A 17,511-nucleotide genomic window follows, 5' to 3' on the forward strand; every position below is an offset into this window, starting at 1 on the left:
CCCGAGGCGGCCTCTCGCGATCCTGTTTAAGCTCTTTGACCCAGAAATCCCATTTCCTGGAATCTACGCTAAAACATAATCAGCACTGCAGCCGCAAAACTATTCAGATGTTTGTTGCAGTGTAATTTATAAAATTACAATCACCTTAAATGTTCAACAATGTGAGCTGGTTAAACAAATCTCTGTATACCCAGATGATGACATATTATTCTGCCTTTAAAAATTATTACAGAAATTTAGATGCCATCCATGAAGAAGAAATTGGTACTGCCTGGCCCTCTGGCAATAAACAACTAGAAACTGGACAGAAGGGTTTTCTACTGAAGCCACTTTCTAGGCTGGTGTGTCAATGTCTTACAAAGTTAAATGTGCACACGTCCTTTGGCCAAGCAATTTCACTCCTTGAGAAATAAAAACATATGTCCAGAAAGACTTTTACAGAATGTTCACTGCAGCTTTATTTACAATAGACAAAACTGTAGCAACTAGTAGACTAAAAAGTTCTGGAGATCTAATGCACAGTATTGTGATTATAGTCAACAATACTGGATTATAAACGTCAGAGTTGGAATTGTTTTCGATACAGAAAAAGAAATGATAATTATGTGATGTGATAAAGGTGTTAACTAACACTGCTGTAGTAATCATATTGCAATATATAAACCTATCAAACCAACGTGTTTTGTACCTCAAACCTACACAACGTTATTTTCAATTATATCTAAATAGATGAATAAAACAGAATAAAATAAAATAGGCACTGATAGAAGAAATTATAATAACCCAAACACCCTAACAAGAGGATGGATAAACAAAGTTTGGTATATTCACGGAGTGAAATATTGCTCAGAAATAAAAGGAACAAACCACTAAAAGCAACAATGGGGGAATCTCGCAGACATAATGCCAAGAGAAAGAAGCCAGACACAAGAAAAACAGGCTCTGTGATTGCATTTATATGACGTTATATAACAGGCAAAGCCAATCTAAGTGAAAAAATATTCAGAACGGTGGTTCCTCTGGTCAGCGGGTGTCGGGGAGGGGAGCTGGTGGAGAACGGAACGGGATGGACACAGGGGAACATTCTGGGTGATGGAAATGCTCTGCATCTTGATAGCGGTGAGGCTTACACATGTGTCTGTATTTGTCAAAGTTCATCCAACTATACCCTTATGATGTGTGCACATCACTGCATGTAAATTGTATCTCAATAGAAAGAAAAAATGAAAGACAACTGTTATGATCGCACTGGATGCACTATTTTAGCTCCACAAACAGGCCTTTCCTGTGCTGCTCTCTCCCAGGCACCTTTCCTCACTCCCAGCTCCTTTCCTCCACCTGGTCCTACATTCGGGTTGTTTCTCTGATGCTCTGAGCTGCCCTTCCTATGTGTGTCCCATGCCTGCTCAGCTCCCGTGACCCCCATATCAGCCAGCAGAAGTGATCAGCTTACCTGCCTCTTTCCCTAGCTAGCCCAGAAGCCCCTGAGGACCAGGGTCAGCCTTAAGCAACAATTTAAGTACAGTGATGATACCAACATTTATATGGAACCTACGGTTTGTTGAATACTTTCCCTGGATGTCGCTACTGTCTTGTTCATCAAGGAATCCTGAGACCCCTGCCATCAATAAGCAGACATTACGAATCATTAAATATAGACAATGCTCTCAGATATGCTGGAATGGATCAGAAGATAATTCCTGGTTGTTAGGATCACAAGGGAGTTTTTTTTTAACAATTCTTTTCTTATGTTAAAAAAGTTCTGCTTCTGTATCAGAATAAAGGAAGTTCTATATAGAGAAAAGTTCCACTGAAGACATAAAAAGCACATGAATAACTTTTGAGGGATAGCAGAGGTATTCAGGAGCTACTTTGTTTTTTTACTTTGTTACAGCTTTCTTTTTAAAGATGAAGATGTTAGATGTTCCAATTTGAATACACTGCTAAGTAAAAAGCAGAAAAAAAAAAAAGCAAACACTAGAATGGATTCCAAAACGTATTTTTCAAAGAAAAATTTTTTCAGAAACTAAAACATCTTTTTTTTAGCTTTACTATAACAGGAAGAAATAATTCCAGAACAGACCTCCCTTTCTTTCCATAAATATACAAAAAGCTTTATTTTGAAGCCAAAACAGTTGGAGATATGAAAAGTATATTTTGACAGAGTCCTGCAAAACTCTCTTCACTCATTTCCCAGAACCCTCCCAAGGCCGATCTAAGAAGCCCTGTAGAGCAAGCAACACTGTAACAGTACGGCCAACACTCTGCCATTTAAAACAGAAAAAGAAAAAAGGGGGAAGGTTTGGTAAACTAAGTTGTGCTAACTGGAAAAATGGTTATGCTTGACTGTTCGGCAGACCACCGTTCATGACAGACAAAGGATAAAGCTTAAAAATAAATCTTGCCAGGAAAGGAAGCTCCACATATGGCCTCAATTATTTTCATGTATTCAGCTCACTAGTCGTTAACATTGAACAACTTAAGGTACAATATCTGTATTGCCACTTGGTCCTATAGCTCCTTACATCACCTAAAGATAAAGGTATAGCCCCTAAAAGGTAAGCTATGGGAGACCAGCAGAGAGAAGCCTCTTTTCAGAAGTGTGAGGAGGCAGTAGGGGGTTGAGACATGTCTCAAAGTCTTTACCCCTCTTCCCGTGGCAGGCTGGGGTTGCCTCATGTTTTCTCCACTTGAATCTTTGCCCACTTCAGAGACTGGGAGGTCCAAAGAGCACAGAGGAAGATGCTGTGTGACACTGAGGCCAGGTCTTAAAGGGATGCAACTTCTGCCTCTTTCTCTGGAACACTTGTACTGGAGCCCTGAACTGCCCTATTCGCAATGCTGCCCTAGGGCCGCCATGCTGTGAGGAAGCCCCTAGCCCACAAGGAGAGTCCACACAGACAAGCCCTGAGACCACATGAAGGGAGAGCCTTGGCCAGCCCTCAGCTGTCCCAGCGCCCCCTCCTCCAGCTGCCCAGACCCCCTCCCCAGCTACCCAGACCCCCTCCCCCAGCTGCCCAGACTCCCTTCCCAGCTGCCCAGCACCCCCTCCCCAGCAGCTCCACCCCAAGGACTGCAGCCTGAGATACAACCACTCACAGTCAAGCCCTTCCTGAAACGTTGACCCCCAGAAACAAACCCAGAAAGATATAAAATGAATGTTGCTTTAAGCCCTAAAGTTTGGCAGTGGTCTCTTACAAAGCAGTAGATAATTGGAAAAGCCGCTGTGTAGGAGAAAACAAAATGAGATAATAAAAATGTGAAAACAAAAGACAGACATATCTCTGAGACAAGCAGCTTCATGGAGAATAGGACGGAAAAGATAAAAATGAAGGAGAAGAATTTCGTGTGGCTTACTTCCAAATCATAATGAAGGGCTTGATTTCTTCTAATCTATTCATTTTGCCAAACAAATTCAAGAAAAATCTGAAATTGGTTGAGCCCAGTATGAAGTAATATAAAATTGAAATAAAATCATTTTGAATAAATACAAGTGCACAGTCATGGTCATTTCTACCAGGGTTTCCAGGAACAATTTCTGCCTGAACTCTTTTAACAAACACCCAAGACTCATTTGTAATGAGAAGCTCCAATTTACATGCAACTCTTGTTCTAAAAGTGTTTCAAGATTTTCTGCCTTAAGAATGTGAAATTTGCCTGTTCTTTTTTTATTTACCGTGCCAATGTGCTTAGCAAACACTTTACATTTGGACGATACAATAATAAACCTCAATCCCGCTCTGGCCAATTTTTCAGACCTTTTTTGGGGAAAAAAAACAACAGCAGACATCCAGATTAATGAGGTTTTATAAAACCCAGCAAACAAGTAGCTCTTGTCTAAAGGTTTGCATAAAACAAAGGCCCTTCTGTGATTATGTGCCCACAACAAAGTGTTACTTCCTAATTAAACCTACACAGAGTATAAAGCACTGCTTCAAAAAAGCAGCCTTTATTTTCAATGCCATAGGAAATGTTTCCTTTTTTACGAAACACACTTTGTCTTCTAAAGGGACATTACACATTTTTACTCACAAATCTGACCACTCCCAGTGAACATTTTGCCCAGGTTTAAACATTTTGAAAGGAGATTACTAAACATTGATTCATTTTCCTGCTTCTTGGCCAAAAATCACGTGTTAGAGAGCACCCAGATTTACCATGAGAGAAGTGTTGATACTCTGCCCCATTCCCAGGGGAGAGGACCCCGCTGAGTGACAAAGAAAACAGGGGTTTAGGAAGAACCCAGACACTCCCAAATCAGGAGGAAATTGTCAGAGCTCCTGCCAGCCTCCCCAGGAAATCGTAACAGAAAGAGAAACAATGATGGGAGACCAGGAACAAATGAGGCGACACTGTGTGGGTGGTGTGGAAGGAACCAGAAGTCGTGGTGTGCAGCCCCAGTTGCAGCAGGTACAGCCATGTGACACTGGGCAAGCCAGGGGACCACTCTGCACTGCTACTTCCTCACCTGCAAAGAGGGGGCCATCTCCTCTCCAGGATTGTTGGAGATGAAGTAATATGGATGAGAAAAAAATGCTGTAGAGTCTATAACCTATACCTATATAGATACCTATATATATGTATACAGACACACATATGCATAGTATATGAATATACAATATATAGGTTGAGTGTTCATATACATATGTAGATTCTATATGCTACATAGATAATATACTGTATATATTCTATATACTATATTACTAAATTCTATATTATTCTAAATTCTATAATACTAAATTCTATATATTACATATAGATTCCTACACATATACATGATATATATGAATATATGTATAGATTCCCATACACAACAGGCAATGAACATTTCTTTTGAAAGGGATACTCAAAACTAACCAGAAACTTGCCATATGAGCCTTGAAAATGATCTGTATGCACTGCACTCCTTCACTGGCATGCAATCCTTTTTCACTGAAACCTCAAGTTATTACCCATAACAGAAAAGCAACCAACATGTCAGGCGTGGGAGCTATTATGCAAATCATGGGTAAGCCATAGAGTAGGATGTTAACGCAGCTTTAAAATTATTAATAATGATTTTAGTTATATTGGGAAATGATCATGCTATAAAGTTAAATAAAACATCAGGACACAAACATATTTGTCACAAACCTCAGCCGGAAGGATGCAGACAGGGATGAGTTCTACCCTTGAATTACTTCAACTAAGGCTCAGTTCTGTCATTTGTCAAAAGGAGATAATGCAGAACCAAACTCATAATGTGATTACGAGGGTTCCATGAGCTCGTCCAGAGCAAGGGTTCCGCAGAAAGCCTGGCCTGCAGGAGTATGGAATAAACGGCAGCCCTATGACTGCATTATTAATTTAAATACATAGACATGCATGCAAAAGTCTAAAAGCAAGTACACTGATGTTATTGGTGGTCGTGTCAGAGTGAAGGGATGACAGGTTTTTCTGTCTCTTTACACTTATCTGTACCTTCCAATTTTTCTACAGTGAGCCTATATGACTTCCCTAATTAAGAAAAAAACAAGAATTATTGACTTATGAGTTTATTTTCTGGAAATCTGCATAATTGCACTTCTTAGCTAACCCTATTAGCTAACTCTAATTAGATTGTATCTTGCTTAATGTTTCCCATGTGATACCTGAAGATTTTTAGGACTCCTAAGTCACTTGCAGACTACCAGTGTGACGGGGGAAAGGAAACTCATATTTTTTATAAGGAATTTGTCAGGTGCTCAACCAGGAACCCTCCTTCATTCTTTTTTTTAAATGGAAGTACAGTTGATTTACAATGTTGTATCAGTTTCAGGTATAGAGCAACGTGGTTCAGTTTTATATGTATATTCTTTTTCAGATTCTTTTCCATTAAGTTATTACAAGACATTGAATATAGTTTCCTGTGCTATACAGTAGGTCCTTGTTGTTTATCCATTTTATATAGAGTAAGTGTTGCATTTTACTTTGTAAGTTGTCCGAAAGCATAGCACCCAACCACCCTTGACACATCTCCGCCATGATGCCACACGACCAAAAAGGAATAATAAATAAATACATACAGAAATAAACAGACCTGCTTCCACTTCCCCCACCACTGTCCTTAAAGTCACAGTGTCACCTACGGTAGCCTCTCAGATGAGATCCCAGGACACCTAGTCTGCCCACGTATTAGAAGGCAGTCCATGATTTCGTCATGAGGATTATGAATTTTGCACTTTCATTCCAAAGTTAATCTAAAAACTTATAAAAGCATATTCAGAATCTGGCTGACCACTGTATAACAAAATTCTGACCCAGGATTTCAAGGCTGCCGATCTGTGTTCATGTCACTGCCCTGGCACAGTGATCACCTACTGAGATGACAGTATTACTACCGGTTGCCAAGTGACTGCAAATCCACCTGCTGTACTCTGCTTCTCGGGGTTTGAAGGCACTAGTGGGAGGCAGGGAGGCCAGAGGAGGGAGGCAGGGAGGCCAGAGGAGGGAGGCAGGGAGGCCAGAGGAGGCAGGCTGGAGGAGGGAGACTGGGAGGCTGGAGGCAGGGAGGCTGTAGGAGGGAGGCAGGGAGGCTGGAGGAGGGAGGCAGGGAGGCCAGAGGAGGGAGGCTGGAGGAGGGAGACTGGGAGGCTGGAGGCAGGGAGGCTGGAGGAGGGAGGCAGGGAGGCTGAAGGAGGGAGGCAGGGAGGCTGGAGGAGGGAGGCAGGGAGGCCAGAGGAGGGAGGCTGGAGGAGGGAGACTGGGAGGCTGGAGGCAGGGAGGCTGGAGGAGGGAGGCAGGGAGGCTGAAGGAGGGAGGCAGGGAGGCCAGAGGAGGGAGGCAGGGAGGCTGGAGGAGGGAGGCTGGAGGAGGGAGACTGGGAGGCTGGAGGCAGGGAGGCTGGAGGAAGGAGGCAGGGAGGACGGAGGAGGGAGGCAGGGAGGCTGGAGGAGGGAGGCAGGGAGGACGGAGGAGGGAGGCAGGGAGGCTGAAGGAAGGAGGCAGGGAGGACGGAGGAGGGAGGCAGGGAGGCTGGAGGAGGGAGGTACGATTTTTCCCCTCTGTCTACTTGCTGTTCCGGTCAGTGTCCTTCGCCCAGCAGCAGTTGGCCCCAGTCTTTGGCTTTCTGGAACTCCCCACATGAGCCTCCTCACCGCGGCTCAGAGGTGGGGTACTCTCCTGCAAGCCTCTAGCTGTGAGTAACCCCAATCGCCTCCCTCAGTTCCTCCTCAGTGGTTAACTCTGAGTTAGCCAGGCACTCTCTTTCCCAGTTCTCTCACGCCAATTAACCAGTTCCTCCTACTAGACATGTCCCTTTAAATAACTGCTGTGGTTTCTGTTTTCCTGATTGGACCCTGGCTGATAGAAAACAGCATGTATTTCACAGCATTTTAACAGTTTTTAATTGTGGTAAAATACATATAACATTAAAATGACCATTCCAGCCATTTTAAGTGCACAATTCAGTGGCATTAGGTACATTCACATTGTTGTGCAACCATCGCCGCCATCCGTTTCCAGAATCTCATCATCTTCCCAAACTGAAACTCTGCACCCACTAACACTCACTCCCCATCCCCCTCTGCTCAGCACCTGGCGCTTTCTGCCTCCATAGATACGACTATTCTACGGGCTGCAGGTAAGTGGAATCATACAGTGTTTGTCCTTTTGTGTCTGGCTCATTTCACTCAACACATTTTCCAGGTTCATCCACGTTGTTCATATATCACAATTTGCTTCCTTTTTAAGGCAAAATAATCCATTCTATGTACAGACCACATTTCGTTGATCGATTCACTTGTTGATAGACACTTGGTTCCTTCCACCTTTCAGCTACTCTGAATAGGCTGTTATAACACATGGGTGTGCAAATATCATTTTGAATTCCTGCTTTCAATTCCTTTGGGGATATAGCTAGAAGTGGAATTGCTGGATCATATGGAAATTCTGTTTAACTTTTTGAGAAGCCACCATACTGTTTTCCATAGTGTTGCACCATTTTACATTCCCAACCAGCAGTGCACGAGGGTTCCAATCTCTCCACACCCTCACCAACCTTTATTTTCTGTTTTTTGATCATAGCCATGTTAATGGGTGTAAAGTGGTATCTCATTGTGGATTTTCTTTTCTCTGATGATGAAAGATGTTGAACATCTTTTTATCTGCCCAGTGTCTTAACTTAGAGTATCTCAAACGGGAAATCTTTGAGTTCTTAAGTTGAGAAACTCTACCATAGGAATACGTTTTAATATATTTAATAGAATATATACAGTTTGATATAATTAACAACTAAAAGAATGTTGACAATCATAAAATTCAAGATCTATCAAAGGTGTATGCTCACTCTCTCAGAATGATTTCTTTAAAATTTTAAGTTATCACAAGAGATCCTGGGCTCATGTCCATGGTATCATGCTAAAGAATAAACCCTTAAGTCATTGAACAGTGAGCAATAGTTTATGACTGGACACCACCCATGTATATGTTAGTTTTACATTTGTTAAAGTGACGCATCAGTTTTATTTTTTTTCTAAAAACAAAACTACCGCACTCATTCAATTCCCACAGATTGTTTTCTTTTTAAGTAAGACACTGTTAGATATCAGTGTAAATTCTAAAATATGGTGAATCGATGCAAGAAATGAATAGCAGGCATTATTTTAAAGAAGTAAAGAAATAAATCTAATCGTTCCTCTTGTAACGTGTTACTAAAGCAAACACTCTGTAGTTAAATCTTATTGCAAACCACACAACATTTATGGACTTTCTGATAACACCACTTTTTATCTTTTCTTTAGTTTATCTTTCAGGTAACCAAACATTATATACAGAGGCTAAAATGCCATAATTTCTACAGCTGTCATCAACTAGAGAACAAAGAATGGTATCAATGTCTTTGGTATTTGCCAAAACAGAACGAAGCTGACTGATTTGGTCATAAAACCCCAGGGGCTGACATATTTATTAAGTTACACGAACACATTTACAACATGAAATTGTTGATTTCTGATAACACTGAGGTCTGCCTAATTTTACTTTAGAAACCTGTACTTCAGAGTTTACATTTTTATAGGAGTGAAACAAAGCAGTCAATGGGTTATTAGTTGATGGTCATCTTTTTATCAGGTTGTGAACCAAAAAAAGGAGGGGAGTGTGAAAATAAAGCACTGATTCACAGTGCGATTACACACTCACTGCCTCACCTCTGCCGATGTCTGGGCGTGAAGTCAAGCCTCCATAAACGTTAACAGGGAAGGAAAAGGGAAGAGGAAGAAGAAAGGAGGAAGCAGATAGCTGTGGTCCCTGCCCTCATGGGCTGTACAATCTAGAAATTAACTAGCAGTTGGTGAATGGTTGGCCTGACAGGGAAACATGCAGACTTTGACGACAGAAAAGTCATCAGAAGGTATAACCACGTTCTAGAGCTGAGTGTCAATGAGGCCCAGGAAACAAGGACGAGATGAGGAGGAAGGGAGCGATCCGGCTGTCAATACCTAAGCAGGACCCAAATATAGCCTCACTCCTCATGGGACAACCAGCTCTGGATGCAACAGAGCAGCCAGGATCGCCAACGGTGGGTTCTGGCCAAAAATATTTAACTGGAAAGTAATCAAGACTTTAGAGCTGAGTTTAGTTCATAAGAAATAGAGGGCATAAAGGAACATGTTAACAAAATCACAATGAAACCAGCAGACAAATCCAGAATGTGGGATATTCTACAAGACAACTGGCCTCATCTATTCAAAAACTGAATATCATTTTTAAAAAAGTAAGAGAGGACAATTCAGATTAGAAGAGATTTAACAAGCACATAACAGGCATCAAATGCAATGAGTGTTCCTTACTGATCCTGGTTTGAAAAAGAAAAATAAAAGCTATAAAAGACATTGGTGGCTAAATTGGGACAACTGGATATGGGTGGAGAAATAGTTACTAGGAAATTACTGTTAGTTTTGTTAGCTAATGGCCTGGTGCCTATTCAGAACAAATGTCCTATTTTCTGAAGATACAAAAAATCCTGTATTGGTCCAATGTCACCATGACTGCAATTCACTTGGAAAGTGTTCCCAAGATGAAACAAATGTGGCAAACTGATTAAAAATTCCTGAATCTCGGGGGTGGTATGTGTGTGTCACAATAATACTGTTTTCTACATATTCAAAAATTTTCACAATAAAAAGGCTCAATAAATAAATATATCTGAGAAAGGTTTGCTCAGCGATAATCATATTGCACTTTTTTTTAAACTGAAAGCACAGTAGAAACTTTACGTTGTGTAAAAGGTAAAGAAAATTCTGAGTATTTTGTTATTTTAAATAATCAATTTAGAAGCTTATGTAAAAACACTAGAAAGTACTTAGAAGCCTATAATTCTGTGTGTATGCTCGTGTTTGAATATGCCTTAAAGACCTAAAACTGAGGCCCCGAATTCCTCAAGCTGATTCAGTCCAACTTACAGCAAAAAGATCTCCTGTTAGGAGAAGTTGAAATTGACAAATTGCAAGATAAACAACAGTTGAACATGGATTTGAAGTCTATTAGTAAAATGTCCAGCTGTTAATTTGGCCAAACTCACGTAGTATCACATTTGTAATGATGAAAATGTTGTAGTTTTTCCCTTAAAGAAGGAAAATACATTGAAAAGATGATGAGAAAACCAACATTTCCTGCAGAAGCATCCTTACCACTGAAACAAAAACAAAAACCAGGGCAAAAAGGGGCTTTTTTCTCTTTTCCTTCAGGCAGATTTGAAAATACAAAGGCATGACATATTAATTCAGGATTCGTGGCTGGAAACACCCAGAAGTATTATTTCACTTATGTTGATACTATGAACCTGAACTTTAAAAATGTCTCCTGAACTTCACATTTTACTACCTCATTTACTGTTACGATTAGAGCTCAAAAGTTCCTTGTACATGAACAGACACAGTATTGTCTTGTTTTCTACTTAAAATCCTGCATATTTTTTCATGATCACTAATTCAAAGAATTATGACTCTTCATCATGGGATCTCCAAAATTCCTATTTCAATCCTACAGTGCACATTTCAACTAGTTGTCTCTTTCAAGGATATTTCACACGACAGTGATGAGTTCTAACCCAAGAGAAACGGAATGGACATAAATAAGGAGGCTATGCCATCACTTTTCTGGAGAACTGAAATCAGAAATTTGACAATAGCTGCCACCTTTCTTTTTCATCCTTTCCACTCAGATTTCTTTCCTTCTCCTTCCCTTCCCCAGAAATATTTGGAGCAGCCAGAGCCCATATCATATTTCTCTCCATTCTCCTATGTGGTCTTAAAGCAAAGCAAGGGGATGCAAGTGGGGTCTGAGCCATTTTTAAACCCTGCCTTTCCCAGCTCGTGCTGAAGGCTTGCTCACAGCAGTAATGGACAACCCTAGGTACTCACAGCCCTTGCAGACAGTGTGACAGGGGTGAGGCAGTGTCCAGAGGTTTAAGACTATCCTCTTTTGTTTCCAAGCTTTGTTTTCAATGTAGAACCCTTTTACAACAGCTGCATAGCGATAACAGCAAGATAACGAGCTCAAAAGGCCGGAAATGCATGTGTTTTGTGACCCCACCTGCAGTGTGTGTGGACACCTGGGTACCGCCTGGCATGGCATCCTGGGCGGATGGATGATCAGCATCCCAACATAGCTTCTAAGAACATCAAACCACGTGGAAACACTCCACTCATCTCCCCAAGGATACCCGGGCATGATAAACGTGACAAGAAACGGTACCAAGGACAACTTCTGTGTCTTAAATCCACCGGGTGGAAAAACAGTGAGACCAGAATGTAAACATATTAAGAAACAAGTGGACTTTCCGGAAGCTCATGAGATTACAACCCAGCAACCCACAGGCATCCTGCAGTGGCTCTGGCCTTACCCACCTGTCTCAAGTCCAGAGTGATTGTGACCCAGTGGTACTCTCTCCCGTTTTGGATGCTGGGACTCTGCCACCAGTTATTCGTGCCATCGATGGCATTTGATATGGGATGGCGTTCTGTTGAAAGAAAACAAAAACACGCAATGCTCTCAGCTTCTGGTTTAAGTTTTTTAACTTCTAAGCTGTAAAATCAGTGGAAATGAACAGCGGTGAGGAGAACACAGGTCTGCGGCTCCCTAACACAAGTCTCCAGTAGTCGGTTCGGAAGGTGTACATTTCCACGGGTCCTCCCGAAGGGGGCGCCACTTGCCTTTGGGGTTGGCACTGCTGCCGTCGCAGAGCCGGCACTGGGCGTTGCGCATGGCCCTCCTGGGCACGTGCTCCACCAGCTTGCAGTAGGTCTCCGGCCCCTTCTCCCCGCAGGTCGCGTTGGTGCTGATGTGGGCATTGCTGGCAAGGTTGAGAATGGCAGGGAACAGCCCTGAAAGTCAAAAGGCACCAGATCAGCTCCGCCACTTGAAACCAAAAGGTCAGATCACTTCATCTCACTTTGCAAGCAAATCAGAAAGAGATGGCAAACTTACAGTTACCAAAGGGGAAAGGAGGGGAGAGGGATGAATTAGGAATTTGGGATTAACAGATACACACTACTGTATATAAAACAGAGAAACAATCAGGACCTACTGTATAGCACAGGGAACTCTACTCAATATCGTATAATAACGTATAATGGAAAAGAATCTGAAAAAGAATATATCTATATATATAACTGAATCACTTTACACCTGAAACATTGTAAATCAACTATACTTCAATTAAAAAAAAAAAAAAGAAAGAGGGGAGTTCCCTGGTGGCCTAGTAGTTAGGACTTGGCACTTTTACTGCCGTGGCCTGGGTACAATCCCTGGTTGGGGAACTGAGATACCACAAGCCATGCGGTGTGGCCAAAAAAAAAAATTAATTTTAAAATAATAAATAGAAAAAAAAAAGAAATAAAAAGATGGTAAGTTCACATGCTGAGTGGAGGGAGCCCTATAGGAAAGCAGTATATACGTCAATTTCATTTACATGAAATTCTAGGACAAGCAAAGCTCATCTATAGGAAAAACCAAAGAGCAGTTGCAAAGGATGGGGACTAACCATGAAGGGACTGGAGGGAATTTTGTGGGGTTGGGCTCCATTCTCTACCTGATAAAGGTTTGCATTGCACAGGCACACGCAGGTGTGAAAAATCACAGAATGCACAAGGTTTGGGTAGATTTGTGTATTCCGCTATAGGTTGATGTGACCTCAAAAAATAAAAAAAGTCATAAAAAAATTTTTTTTAAAAAGAGTCATAAAAATATTGATGCAAATGCTGAACAGTTTAGGAGCAAAGTATACTTAGGTCTTTAACTCACTTGGAAATGCATCAAAAAATTAAGCTGGATTGAAGGGTAGAGATGGATACATGGACGGACAGGTGAGGAAGAGAGTAGGTAAATGTTCGTTGCAGAATCTAGGTAGGAGCATAGATGTTCACTGTACAGTTCTTTCCACTTTTCTGATTGAAAATGTTCATAATAAAATGTTGGGAAAGTAGGTTTTAAGACAAGGTTCAAATGACCCAAAACCCGTATTTGCCACTGAAATTCAAGCAACTTTCACTTAGGACATCCATCCTGTGTTCACTTTGTTCCAGGTGCCTCTGCTAGCACTTACGAGGTCTTTCCTACGATTATCCAGGATTTCTCTCTCTTTGCTTTTCTTTACTGCCTGTTTGCTTTGGTGAAGAAAACATTAGAACACAAAGATCCAGTTTTCAAAATTCTCTTCAAGTCAGTATGAATCTCTGTCTTTGTATAATCTCTTTGTCTCCAGAGATTTTTATCTTTAAGCAGCTGATCCAAACTCTTCAGAAAACAACCTTTGGATGACTGTGAGAAAAATAACTCCATTAGGTTCTTCAGAGATTTGACTTTATCTTGGTAAAGAGGATCATAGCAGTGAAGATTCTATAAAGTTCTAGAAAGGATGGGGCAAGTGATACAGAAGAGGGGTTCTTCACGAATGGATGTTGTGAACTCAGGTAGTGTGAGGAGGAGGGGTTTCAGTTAAGTGGGCTTCCTCTAATTTATCAGAACTTGACTCAAGGTCACAGAAGATAAACTTTTCTTTATAAAGGGCACAGAGTCAATATTATTTCTAAAATATTTCTTTTCCAGTGAAATTTGAAAAAGCACAATATAATTTTAGTAATCTAGAAGGAATTCATATATTTAATTTTTATTTTTTAGGTACTGCTTAATGTTTTCAATGACCTTTTCTTTTTTTTTTCCTTTGGCCACGCCTCATGGCTTGTGGGATGTGGGATCTTAGTTCCCCAACCAGCAGTTGAACCCAGGCCCTCAGCAGTGAGAACGCGGAGTCCTAACCACTGGACCGCCAGGGAGTTCCCAACTTTTTCTATTACAAATGTTTTAATAATTTAAATTATAAAATAAAAATGGTTATTTTTATGAGTTGCTATATTTAAAAAAAAAACTCACCATGCATCTATTAAAAATAATAACTTATGGTTCAGTCAAAATAAAAAGGAATATAAATAGAAAAAAAAATAACTTATTAGGTAGTCTTCCAAAGACTTTCCACATAAAACAGAGCTACCTATTAGCAGTTCTATCCTAGAAGAATGGCCCTACTCAAATCAATAGACCCTTAGCTTCTCAATAGAAAATAATTATGGAATATTGTATTCTAGAGCATTACACTTAATTTTGAAACATAACACAGACTTACATCATATAAAGTTTTAATATGTTGTATATTTTTTTGTTTTTAACTTAAAGTTGGTTATTTTTATCATATTCTTTTAAAGGGATTTCTTTGTTAATTAAAAAGGCTTTATGAAAAAATAGATGCACCTTTACATTTAATTATGCAGGTCCCCAAATTATTATTTTTATGCAATGATCTAGTTCCTAAAGCGACATGTAATCCTTGGGAGTGGTACTTACATGGGGGGAGGAGCTGATATTTATTCTGTTTGGTACCGAGGTAAATATTAATTTTAATAACTGTGGTGTTACATCCAAATAGCTGCAGTGGTGTTTTCCGGGCTCTGGATCACGTCTATGCATTTCGATTTGCAGTGCAATCAACTCTACCCCTTCCCTTCTCACAGACTAGCCAAGCAAGGAGAAGAAAAAAGGTCACAGGAACTAATTTAACAATGCATTTCTCTATCAACAAATCCTTTACCAGTTAACTAAAAAAATGTTCCCACTTTCTCTTTTTTTCTCCCCCTCCAGTTGCTGGACATCAAGAGAACAGCCCACTTCCTGCCCAGGGCTCCCATCACCCCGACCTGCAAGGGCGGAGGGTGAAGGGGGCGGGGGTCAGGAGGGCACCTGCCTCTCTACTCAGGAGCCTGTGCTCTGAGTCACTGAGAAAAAGAAGTTTAAACCTTGTGAACATCAACATAACATAACTTTGGTGAATAATATCTCGATTGTAGGAATCAGGTAGGTCTTACACTAGACAGGTTTTAAAGCACTTCCACACTTCCTTACCTGGCTGGTATTCCAAAAACACTTTTAATAAAAAGAAAGATAAGTCCCTTCATTAGCAGGGTTGTATAGAAACACCTTGAACTGACTAATTTCTAAAATCTATAGGGTTGCCTTTCACTAAAACTAAATCTTTCTTCTCAGATAAGCTCATGTTTGGAAAAAAAAAATTCACTAAAAATTATTCCTTACCTATTACATTTGCTCTCACTTCATAGTTCTAGAATAATTATTCCTTGTTGCATATGACCACAGCTGCTAGAACATAAAAGAAAGTTGGAAATTTGTACTGGAGGAAGCATGCTTGAAGAAGAATTTTTAAACATTCCTCAGGTTGCTGAATCTTTTCAAAGACTACTGAAATATTTCAATAAAGGGCATCTAACATGAGCTTCAGGTAGGAGGAGAAATAGGAAATCAAAGGGTCAGAAAGGGCACTGGGATCAAGAACCTGCCAAGAACAAAAGTTCGGCTTTACACATAAAAATCAAAGGCAGAACGAAGTCTGCAGCAGGCACATGTGACACAATTTCCCATCACTTGGCCGTGCATTTAATATATTAGACGACTATACATTTTTGTTGAGAGACATTATTTACTTTAGTTAGCGTTAACTGTGACTTGTACTTTTGCCCCCATTCGGGACACACAATGGAATCATTTTTCCACCCCTATACTTAACCAGTAGCTAAAGACTTCATGACACCAAACTCCATCGAGCATGAAATAAATTCCTTCTCACTCACCAGTAGTTTCTTTTCTTTTTTAAACCCCTTTATTCACAGTCTGGGTCCACTTGGCCTTCTTAAATGCATTTTAGGACCACTTTCATCTACTGGAAACTCCCTCATTAATAGTGGGTGAAAACTACCATGAAACTGAGGACAAAAAATGCTACTACACATGATTAGCGCAGTTTTTAGCTGAGATACTTTCCACATTGAATAATTTGTTTTTAAAAGTTTCTGGGCTTTTTTCCAGCAAAAAATATTTTTGCTATCTTAAAAATGGAGTATCTCAAATACCGACTAGCGCCAAGGTGCAAGGCTCACTGCAGCAATTTCCTTATCGATATTTCTCAAATGATTTGGGGCCAACCGTTTGTGGCCTTAATGCATTTTGGGTGTGAGAGAAGCATGACTTTTTTCTAATGAGTTTTTTTTTTCTTTTTTGGAAAAAAAAATTTGGGGGGGTTCTACCAAATGTTATATTTGTCTAATCCATACTCAGAGTCATTGTGATATTCTGAAAAGAAAATGATTTGCAATTCTAAGGTAAAGGATCTGGGAAAATATGTTCAGATCATTTTTAATGGCATATTTAATATCTAACCTGGAGGTGTCCAGGCTTAAAATGGACTGTCCATTCTAATCATGGGTTTACTATCACCTCTATTAGAATCACTAGTGCCTGTAACAGCAGCTTTGGGTAAGAAGTGAGCATGTGGGATTTTGAGTCAGAAAGCCCTTGGCTTGAATTCCGGGTCTACCAGTTGCCTGCTGAGGGCTTCCCCTCTCAGCCTCCTTGTCTGTGTAATGAGAAGCACTAGGCCCAGGAATATTTATGAGCATTAAATGAGACTGTGTCATAAAGGGCCTAATACAGTGTATGAAGGGCTCAATAAATAATTGCTATGATTATTTTCATATTATCAGTGGATATCACTAATACAAATATAATTAGACTTTCATGGTTATATTTCATCTATTGGGGTCTCTGTATCTCTGATTAAATTTTAGATGAAGTAGTTGGTTTGCATTTAAGGGTCACCAAGTACGAAAAGGATCTACCTTTATAGAGAAGGACCATGCAGCCCAGAAAGCTGTGCATCACGAAAGAGGCGTGGAGGAAACTCAGCCCCTCGGGTCACCCCACCCTCCTCCAAGGCAGGGGGTCCCTGCACAGAAGGCTGAGCAGGAGTGCTCCCCCGACTCACTCATCCCATCCCACACTCCGGCCCTCCCTCTCCTCTTTTCCTTATTACTCTTTCTGTTGTTGCCTTTGCAACTCTGTGTAGTTGGATCCGAGTTAAACGTACATTTGTAAACAGCGATCTCCTCGTCTCATTTTTCCGTAAGCTGACAGGGAAGGCATCTCTGGGGT

General features: G+C 40.6%; 1 protein-coding gene across 2 annotated transcripts in view; it reads right to left on the reverse strand.

The window, feature by feature from the left end:
- LAMA1 (laminin subunit alpha 1) overlaps window positions 1–17,511 on the reverse strand; it is a 149,987-nt gene that overhangs the window by 114,556 nt on the left and 17,920 nt on the right. For both annotated transcript variants that reach the window (XR_009697434.1, XM_061170462.1), the window contains exons 2-3: window positions 12,171–12,341; window positions 11,865–11,977 (exon numbers count right to left, since the gene is read on the reverse strand). Coding sequence is in view for 1 of the 2 variants with exons in the window: in XM_061170462.1 (XP_061026445.1) it covers window positions 11,865–11,977; window positions 12,171–12,341 (284 nt within the window). In the remaining variant the exon portion in view is untranslated. The remainder of the gene's footprint in view (window positions 1–11,864; window positions 11,978–12,170; window positions 12,342–17,511) is intronic.

The sequence above is a fragment of the Eubalaena glacialis genome, chromosome 15 (assembly GCF_028564815.1).
Source record: "Eubalaena glacialis isolate mEubGla1 chromosome 15, mEubGla1.1.hap2.+ XY, whole genome shotgun sequence".
Lineage (NCBI taxonomy): Eukaryota > Metazoa > Chordata > Mammalia > Artiodactyla > Balaenidae > Eubalaena > Eubalaena glacialis.